The sequence below is a fragment of the Zophobas morio genome, unplaced genomic scaffold (genome assembly GCF_036711695.1).
Source record: "Zophobas morio isolate AGI-343-1 ecotype UQ-CSIRO unplaced genomic scaffold, CSIRO_AGI_Zmor_V1 ptg000017l, whole genome shotgun sequence".
Lineage (NCBI taxonomy): Eukaryota > Metazoa > Arthropoda > Insecta > Coleoptera > Tenebrionidae > Zophobas > Zophobas morio.
This window is the reverse complement of record NW_026972122.1, coordinates 8,815,498-8,825,145: the sequence shown is the minus strand read 5'-3', so window position 1 is coordinate 8,825,145 and position 9,648 is coordinate 8,815,498. Positions and strand designations below refer to the sequence as shown.

General features: G+C 34.0%; 1 protein-coding gene across 1 annotated transcript; it reads right to left on the bottom strand.

The window, feature by feature from the left end:
• Positions 1 to 7,619: 7,619 nt before the first annotated feature.
• Positions 7,620 to 8,074, bottom strand: LOC135129827 (uncharacterized). The gene is made up of 2 exons (XM_064057091.1): positions 7,983 to 8,074; positions 7,620 to 7,926 (listed from the first exon to the last, which is right to left on the bottom strand). The coding sequence occupies exons 1-2, from the start codon at positions 8,063 to 8,065 to the stop codon at positions 7,671 to 7,673; spliced, it is 339 nt and encodes a 112-aa protein (XP_063913161.1). The 5' UTR covers positions 8,066 to 8,074; the 3' UTR covers positions 7,620 to 7,670.
• Between the last annotated feature and the right edge of the window lie 1,574 nt (positions 8,075 to 9,648).

Here is a 9,648-nt window from a genome sequence, read left to right as displayed (position 1 = left end):
CGTTAATGATTGAAGCAATTTTTTTTGTTGGTAGTTCTGAAGTATTGGCAGCAATGTTCTATCGCAAACACTAATAGTCACTCGATATTTTAAGCCCAAAAAGTATTTTTGTTAATACACTTGGAAATGTCAAAAAAATGTACCTATGAATAAAATTTTAGTTATAAGTGAAATGAGGTGAACAGGTTGATTTAAAAAATACCGACAATGAGTTGTCTTGCATTCTAAAAATCTATAACTTGACGTTTTAATTGTTGTCGTTCTGTTGTCTTTATTATTGCCCGAGTGTAAGTTAAGGAAGTATTGTAATATGATCTATCCGACGAATGGCTACTTTTATGTTTTCTCGGCCTTTCCTGTTTCAGTCTGTCTGTTGTTGGTCGTCTGTCATCTGTCTGTTTCTCTGTAGACATTTTTATTAGACAGATAATCTTCAAAACTATTGGATCAATTGTTGTCAGATATTATGTGTATGTTAGGAATGCTGAAACACTAAGCAAAATTTATCTGATCACCTCCACCAACAATTTAACGACGTCATCTCTGTTTGTTTTTGTAAACGTCACTTAAAAATAGCATGCTGTTGTTTATAAATCCGCCTTGAGTTTTTACTCTTGCCATCAAAATTTCGTGACGCAGCGGATAAAGTTACAGGACCTCGGGGTTGGAATGGGCCTTTCTTGTTTCTTACAGTGTTACTGCGATTATCTGCATGTTTTTCTATGTATAAAGTTTATCGCGAATAAATTGTCGCAAAATCAAATAATTTCAGATATAATAAAATAGGTTTTATTAACATCTCATGACATCATTATTATGTTGACGACGTTTTATTTTCTCCTGCGGGTATTGTGGTGTTTGTTCTGGGGACGAAGAATCTTATTGGCTCCTCCGAACGCTGTCCTATTTATGAAGATCACAAGTCCCCGAATCAGCATCTCCTCCCGGCGTGTTCGTTTTTCCAACAGCAGTTGATTCTTGAGGGTCTTGCTTAAAACTGGGTCGCCCCGGGTGATGCGTTCCCACAGGTCGACGGATCTGGTAGCAGACACAAGTGAATGTGCGTCCAAACAACAAACAAAATATTAGTAACAAGTAACAACAAAAACAAAAATGTAACTTACCTCAGGATGATGACCCAAATCTCTACCGGTAAATTTGGCAGAGCAAATTCACTAGCGGCGACGAAAGGCAAAATCTGAAACATCGTAAAATCTTATCGTGCTAGGCAGAGGATAAACTGACCACATCGTGAAGTGCTGGGGTTTATATAGCCGATACGCGCTCCCCTTCCACTCGATCAACGGTGGAGTGGGAAGAGCGAGAGTGGGGATGCGATGCGGGCGCGGTAGGTTTGAATCGAGTATGTTCGGTATTTGTCGTAATATTTAAGAGTTTTGAATTGTTTTGAATTTTGAATTTTTCACATCGGCAGTCATCAAATTATGTATTTCATTGAGTTACATTCGAACCATTCATTTCTAACCGGATAGATGTTTCTTTCACAAAATCAATCAAGTTGCTTTTTGACAATTTGGTTAGAAAAACTAATCTCTCGATTCTGTGAAGTCTCGACAATTTATTCGCAGTTTTTCTCGTATAAAAATTTATTCGGCTAAATGAGTATGTCTTGCGAAAATATTAACTGAAAGTCTATAATTCTTTAATAAACAAAAACGCTATCGTAGAAATATATAAAATGTCCAATTTAAATAATGCTTAATTCAACGAGATGATAAGTTTTGGGAAAATAATATGATAGAACTCTACAAAACGTGTGAACGTGTGTCGCTGTCTCCTGACTCCTCGCTCTGAAAATAAGTAATCTTAACCAAAATTTAAGCTTCAACATGACACGAGGTGGTGCTAAAGCTAAAAGTGATGTCTTGTGTGACGTAAACTGCGAAAGTTTAAAACACTTTATCAAAAAAATCGTCGAAGATGCTACGAAAAATCTTCTCGATAAAATCGCTGCCCTAGAAGAACAGGTGAACGAATTAAGAACAGCAAATAATCAGCTAACGAAGGAAATCAACATTAAATTTAACAAAAGACGATGTGATGATGAATATTCGTCCTTGGACAATTCTAATGTCTCCACCGAGACGGTTATCTACAATGATGATACCCTGCCCCACAAAAACACCTTAGAAAACAACGGTGTAAAGAATAGCATGAAAAATTACGCTAAATCAAGAAAAATAGTGACAGGATGTGCAAATAATGAAGTTACGGACTCAGATTTCGGCGGACCCAAACCACAGTTATGGTTACATTTATTCAGGTGTAATAAGGCCACCACCGAGGCGAAAGTGGCGTCATATCTCAATAAAAAGCTTCCCGACCAAAAGTTCCAGATCTTTAAATTGGACTCTAAAGGTGTGTATAAATCCTTTCGTATCAACACGGACTATGATGACATTATCGTGAAACAACTGTACAGTCCAGAATTTTGGCCTTCAAACGTCAAAGTCCAACGCTACAGGTTTTTTCACCAGAGTAAACCAAAATTTGACACCAGAACCTCATCGTCATCAGGAGGACTGTGATCCAAATCAGTTGAAAAAGTGCTCAACCAATTCTAACATTAAACCTGATCTTACGTTCTCTTCATGTTCGTCCCTAACTGGTAGTAAACATGTAACCCAAGAATTACAAGATAGCCGAGAAGTACCCATATTGAAGTTGACTGAAATTTTGTTCTTCAATATCCAATCAATTAGGAATAAAATTGATCTGCTTGAATCCCTTCTCATGAAGAATAAAATATTTTTTTCAGTGCTGTGTATTAGTGAACACTGGCTGTTAAAACAAGAGTGTGAATCTCTTATTATAAGCCAATACAATCTGTCTTCATACTTTGCTAGGACCTATGGATATGGAGGATCGTTGATTCTCACTCACAACTCCCTTATTTGCAATAACATCCCTGAAGTCACCAACTTGTCGCAGGAAAAAGTATGTGAAATGTCGGCTGTGTTTATCCCTGCATAAAATTTGACTGTTCTTTCCATATATAGAAGTCCCTCTGGTAAGCACTCTGATTTCCTGATAATTTTGAATCAAGTGTTGGATTTATTATATGACAATAGGAAAAGTTTACTTATTGGTGGTGACTTTAACTCATCATTTACTGTACCAAATGAAGATACTCGTAACTTAACTAACTTGCTGTTCAGTTACGGCTTAAGGCCGCATGTTAATTTTCCTACTAGATTAGGAAATGGCTTAGATAACATTTTCACAAATCTAGATATGTCACTAGTTAGGGTAACTAATTTTAATACAGGTATATCTGACCATAGCGCTCTTAGTCTACAAATTATAACTGAGACAAACTTATTAAACAAAAGTAAAAAAGTTTCTAAATCGTTTCGCCCTTTTACAGGCTTGGGTAAAACTATGTTTTTTAATAACCTAAAGAAGTTAGACTGGACCTTTATAACTCTAGATAATATAAATATTAATAGCAAATTTAAAAAAATTATTGATGTAATCTATGCTGAATATATAATATGTTTTCCAAAAAAAAAATATACTCAAAGGTAATAATAATTGTGATAACCGAGCTAAGGTTAAGTGGTTTAACTATGAGTTACAAATCATGCGAAGTAATTTGTTATTTCTAGACGATTTGTACATATGTACAAAAAATAATTTAATTAAAGAATATAAAACATTGTATAGAAATATGTATCGCAAAAGCATAGAGAAAGCAAAACGTGAGGCGAATAATAAATATATAGGTACTGCAGTAAATAAGTCTAAGGCTATGTGGGACGTAATAAACAGTAAACGAAATAAAAATAATTATAAAAATTAGACAGCGATATCTCACCTGATGTTTTTAACAATTATTTTAATAATATCGCCAATGATATACTAGAAAATGTACCTGACCCCAAATATGATCCTATAGGATTGATGTGTAATAATGTTTGTAATAATGTTACCATGTATTTTCGTTTTACTGAAGTTTCTGAGAGCTGTGTGCGAGATGTTATTACAAATTTAAAGTTGAGTAAATTTAGAGACATATATGGCTTCAGCATGGAATTAATAAAAAATGTGAAAGATGTCATCATTAAACCACTCACCAAATTAAAAATCTATGCATACAAAACAAAACTTTTCCTAAATGTTTGAAAACAGGGATTGTCATACCAGTGTTCAAAAAAGGTGAAATAAATGACAAGAGTAACTATAGACCTATATCCCTATTACCTGTCTTTTCGAAAATTTTAGAGAAAGTGTTATGTATACACTTAACGAAATTTTTTGAAGACAACAAAATCTTAGTTAAAAACCAATTTGGATTCCGTAAAGGGTGCTCAACATCTGACGCATTACTAAGTTTTATAGATCAAATTTCGGAAGTTTTTGAAAGTGGTAATTACTGCATTGCAACATACCTGGACTTAACGAAAGCTTTTGATCTTGTATCACATGAGACTCTTATTCGTAAATTATACGTATATAACATCCATCCAGATAGTTGCAGAATTATCAGTTCTTTCTTAACTGAACGCTTTCAGAGAGTTAGCCTTAAAGGAACAACATCGTCAGATCTTCCTGTCAGCCGTGGGGTTCCCCAGGGGTCGGTACTGGGACCTTTGTTATTTCTAATATTCTTTAATGACTTTCCCATAGAACTAAACGAAAATAATGTAACTCTATTTGCAGATGATACAACGATCAGTACTACCGACAAAAACTGCTATGAAATCCTGACCAGAAATCAGAGAGCGATATCAAAGGCTTCTGACTGGCTTTGTAGTAACGGGCTTGCACTGAATGAGGGGAAGAGTGTCAACATGTTGTTTTCCCTAAAAAAGTCACCAAATCTAGCTAATCTAACACTCTTACCAAATATTCAAACAACTACGAGATTCTTGGGAATCACGATTGATGACAAATTGCTTTGGAAAGAACATGGTGTCATATTAGCGAAACAACTTAGCAAAAATACATTTATGCTTAGAAGCCTTGCGAATCAAGTGTCACAAGAAGTTCTAAAAATCGCTTTTAGTTTCTTCATTCAATGCTTCCTGCGATATGGAATCTTAATATGGGGTCACGCATCTTGCAGGCATTATCTATTCTCCATTCAAAGGAGAGCAATTCGGATAGTTGCCGGTCTACCATATCGAGCTGATTGCCGCCCTGCTTTTAGGGAATTAAATATTTTGACATTTCCGGCACTATTTATTTATGAATGTTTACTCTATATAAAACAAAATATCCATATCTTTGACAAATTTGGGGATTTCCATGCATATAATACTAGGACTAGGGATAAACTGTGTTTGAAGAGTATTCGCCTAACGCGAACGCAGACAGCTCACAGGTACTTTGGTATAAAATTTTATAATTGTTTGCCGGCTGATATAAAAAATCTCAATCTTGTCAAATTTAAGAAGGTAGTTAAACAACTCTTGATAAACGGTGTTTACTATGATTATGACGAGTATTTAAATCGACATTGATTGCAATAATTATTGTATATGTTTTTTTTTGTGTTTATGTCTATATAAGTTGTGTTAGTTTGTTATTTTCTGACGAATGTAAAACTGTACAGTTTGGGCACGAATATACATTATTATTATTATTATTATTAAAAAAAAGTGTTATTTATATGCCTTACTTCCGGGGAGAGTAGATTCTCGTTATTAAACAAGTCAACCCATTAGACAAATTGTAAAGAAAAAATTGTACAATTAAAATTTTTTATTTGCATTCGCGTCATGTGTAGTTCATATAAATTTTTTGACCTTCTAGTATAAACACATACAGGAATAAATAGTAATAGTGGAATAGGTTTACTGGAGATTCCACGTAAAAAACCTACCTATAATACTCTACCTCATAGGTGGTGCTGAAAAGAGTATCAAAAAATTAAATTTAAATAAATATGATTGTTCAGGTAAATAAGTGGTTAGTGAAGTGATGACAATCTAAATCTTGTCAGTTTTGTGTATTGATTAATATATAAAATGACAGATTAATAAAAAATATTTGAATAATTTCTTGAAAGAAAATATTTTAATAGAATGTATAAAATTATAAAAATTTGTATACCTTTAAATCAAATTATGTCAGCAATGAAAGAAGTCGACTTGTAAAAGAGTTTCAGCAATGTTGGTCAGCTAAGAGTATTTATGAGTTTTATGATCGAAAGTACCTGAACAGATTGCCTGAAAGGGTCGGTCGGCAAGGCTCCCTGCTGTGTAAAACTCAACAATTTATTGAAGCACATTTTTGTAAATAGAATTGCCTAGTTTCACTTTATTTTCATTATTCAGTATTTTTTTAAAAAGCAGATATTTTGATAAATATAAATTTTTTACAAAAATGACCGGGTCTTCCCCATAGAGCGCAATGTTGTCTTTGCACTGCTATATAAGTTGAAGTGAAAAATGCTCTCTCCTCGTCTAAAAATGCAATTTCTTTCGAAGAATGAACGATTAACTAAACACTAAACAATCACTTATTTTAAAAAATATTGTGACTTCCCCAGAGATTTAGACATGATCTATCAATTGAAATGTCGATCTTTTTTTCAAAGTTGAAATTACGCCCGTAAAATGATATTCTATTTAGCTCATTTTTCGGTCTGCTACTGGGCACAAGTTTTATTCAATGACCAAAACAGACGTAAATAAATCCTCTTTGCTTAATTTACAACTTCATATAAAAATTCGTCCTCAATAACCCTAAATATACATAAACTGTTACCATCGTCACCTGCCTGTGCACCGAAACACGTGTTGCACAATAAAATACCGTGTGAGTGCGTTAATGATTGAAGGAATTTTTTTTATTGGCAGTTCTGAAGTATTGACAACAGTGTTCTATCCCAAACATTAATAGTCACTCAATATTTTAAACCCAAAATGTATTTTTGTTAACACACGTGGAAATGTCAAAAAAATTTATGAATAAAATTTTAGTTATAAAGTGAAATGTGGTGAACAGGTTGATTTAAAAAAAACCGACATTGAGTTGTCTTGTATTCTAAAAATCTATAACTTGACGTTTTAATTGTTGTCGTTTTGTTGTGTTTATTATTGCCCGAGCGTAAGTTAATGAAGTATTGTAATAGGATCTATCCGACGAATGGCTACTTTTATGTTTTCCCGGCCTTTCATGTTTCTGTCTGTTTGTTGTTGGTCGTCTGTCATCTGTCTGTCTCTCTGTAGAAATTTTTATTAGACAGATAATAATCTTCAAAACTATTGGATCAATTGTTGTCAAATATTATGTGTATATGTTAGGAATGCTGAAGCACTAAGCAAAATTTGTTTCATCACCTCCACCAACAATTTAATGACGTCATCTCTGTTTGTTTTTGTACAGGTCACTTAAAAATAGCATGCTGTTATTGTTTATAAATCCGCCTTGTTTTTTTACTCTTGCCATCAAAATTTCGTGACGCAGCGGATAAAGTTACAGGACCTCGAGGTTGGAATGGGCCTTTCTTGTTTCTTACAGTGTTACTGCGATTATCTGCATGTTTTTCTATGTGTAAAGGTTATCACGAATAAATTGTCGCAAAATCAAATAATTTCAGATATAATAAAATCGGTTTTATTAACATCTCATAATTTTACACTGTTGTATAAGTTGTTTTTGTTTCCGAAGGGGCACATGATTTTTATGTGGATGACGTTTTATTTTTTCCTGCGGGTATTGTGGTGTTTGTACTGGGGACGAAGAATCTTGTTAGCGTTGGATCCAAATAGTCCTCCGCTTGCTTTCCTGTTTATGGGGATCAAAAGTCCCTGATTCAGCATCTCCCGGCGTCTTAGTTTTTCCAGCTGTAGTTGCTTCTTGAGGGTCTTCCTTAAAACTCGGTCGCCCCGGGTGATGCGTTCCCACAGTTCGAAGGATCTGGCCGCAGTCAGAAGTGAACGTGGGTCCAAACACCTGTAACAAACAAAATATTAGTTACAACTAACAACAAAAACAAAAATATAACTTACCTCAGGATGATGACCCATATCTCTACCGGTAAATTTGGCAGAGCAAATTCATTAGCGGCGACGAAAGGCAAAGTCTTGAACATTGTGGAAAATCTTATCATGCTAGGTAGAGGATAAACTGACTACATTGTGAAGTGCTGGGGTATATATAGCCGATACGCGCTCCCCTTCCACTCAATCAACGGTGGAGTGGGAAGAGCGAGAGTGGGGATGCAATGCGGGTGTGATAGGTTTGAATCGAGTATGTTTGGTATTTGTCGTAATATTTAAGAGTTTTGAATTGTTTTGAATTTTGAATTTTTCACATCGGCTGTCATCAAATTAGGTATTGCATTGAATTACATTTGAGCCATTCATTTCTAACCGGATATTGTTTCTTTCATAAATTCAATCAAGTTGCTTTTTGACAATCTGGTTGGAAAAACTAATCTCTCGATTCTGGGGAGTCTCGACAATTTATTCGCAGTTTTTCTCGTATAAAAAATTATTCGGCTAAATGAGTATGTCTTGCGAAAATATTGACTGAGAGTCGAGTCTATGATTCTTTAATAATACTTATCGGTTTTCCTCAATTCTGTATGAAAAAAAAAGGGTAACATTTAAGCGTTAATTACGTTGTTATTAAATTCTTGGGAATCAAAAAGGGGCGGACGCCAACTGGGCACCAACTAATCGCAGGTAAATTTGGCGGGTAGGTACGATAGGCCAAATAAAGATCGGGGAACTCGGCACTACAGCAGCAGGTATGGTAACAAGGGTTAATCCGCCCACTCCCCGAGATACCTTCCCTCTAGTCAAACCGTTATGTGCAAATAAATAACACAAGTCTGCAAATTTAACTTTTGAAAATTTGTTTTTGTTCTGATGGCTGTCTTGGGTAGTTTTTTTAGCGTTGATTACGTCTATGATATCTGTTTGTCGCTTTCACGTAAGGTTTACTTGTAAAACAAGATTAAAACTGAAATTTTTAAGTAGTATAAGAATATTATAGAAATACTGTAATAGATTTTTTTCATAATCTGCATACAAAAATTTATTGGATGAGGTGATTTTTCTGTAAACAGGACCGATTTTATTTTTTACTTTATTTCCTTAATTTTTTGGTTTTTTAAAATTTGTAGGTGATAAAATGTTTTAAATAGCTTTTTCTCGTGATTAACGTTTAAAAATCTAGGCGATGACTCGAGGATTCTTGTTAATAAACATTGTTTTGTTGAAATCCTATAATGTAATACCATTGTTTAGTTTCGTTTCTGTAAAGTTTTTTGAAATAAAAAAAAAAACACTGCTATATGTATATGTAGGTAAAATCATTTACCTATATATGATTTTAAATAATAAAAGATATTTTGGAACAATTGTTTTAATTTAATGAACTGTACAAATATTTCCTGTTAACAAACATATTGTTATGTTATTTAAACAATCTCTTTTTTTAGACGTGATAGAATTTTGTTAGTATTTTTCCCGTAATTAACGTACTAAACTCTATCAAATAAGTCATTTCTCTACACGCCAAGGCAAGGTTTCTGTTTTAATTTTATTGAACTTATTCTTTTTTTGTGGGGGGGGGGGGGGATCTAAACGTGCTGGAATTTTTTGCAATTTTTTCCGTTATCGATGTCCATAAATCTAATAGACCAACAGCCTGTCAAAGTTAAGACAC

Excerpts from the sequence above, each read along its gene's own strand:
- LOC135129827 (XM_064057091.1), bottom strand. The coding sequence starts at position 8,065 with ATGTTCAAGACTTTGCCTTTCGTCGCCGCTAATGAATTTGCTCTGCCA. Across the intron at positions 7,927-7,982 it reads ATATGGGTCATCATCCTGAG|GTGTTTGGACCCACGTTCAC; the intron begins GTAAGTTATATT and ends TGTTTGTTACAG.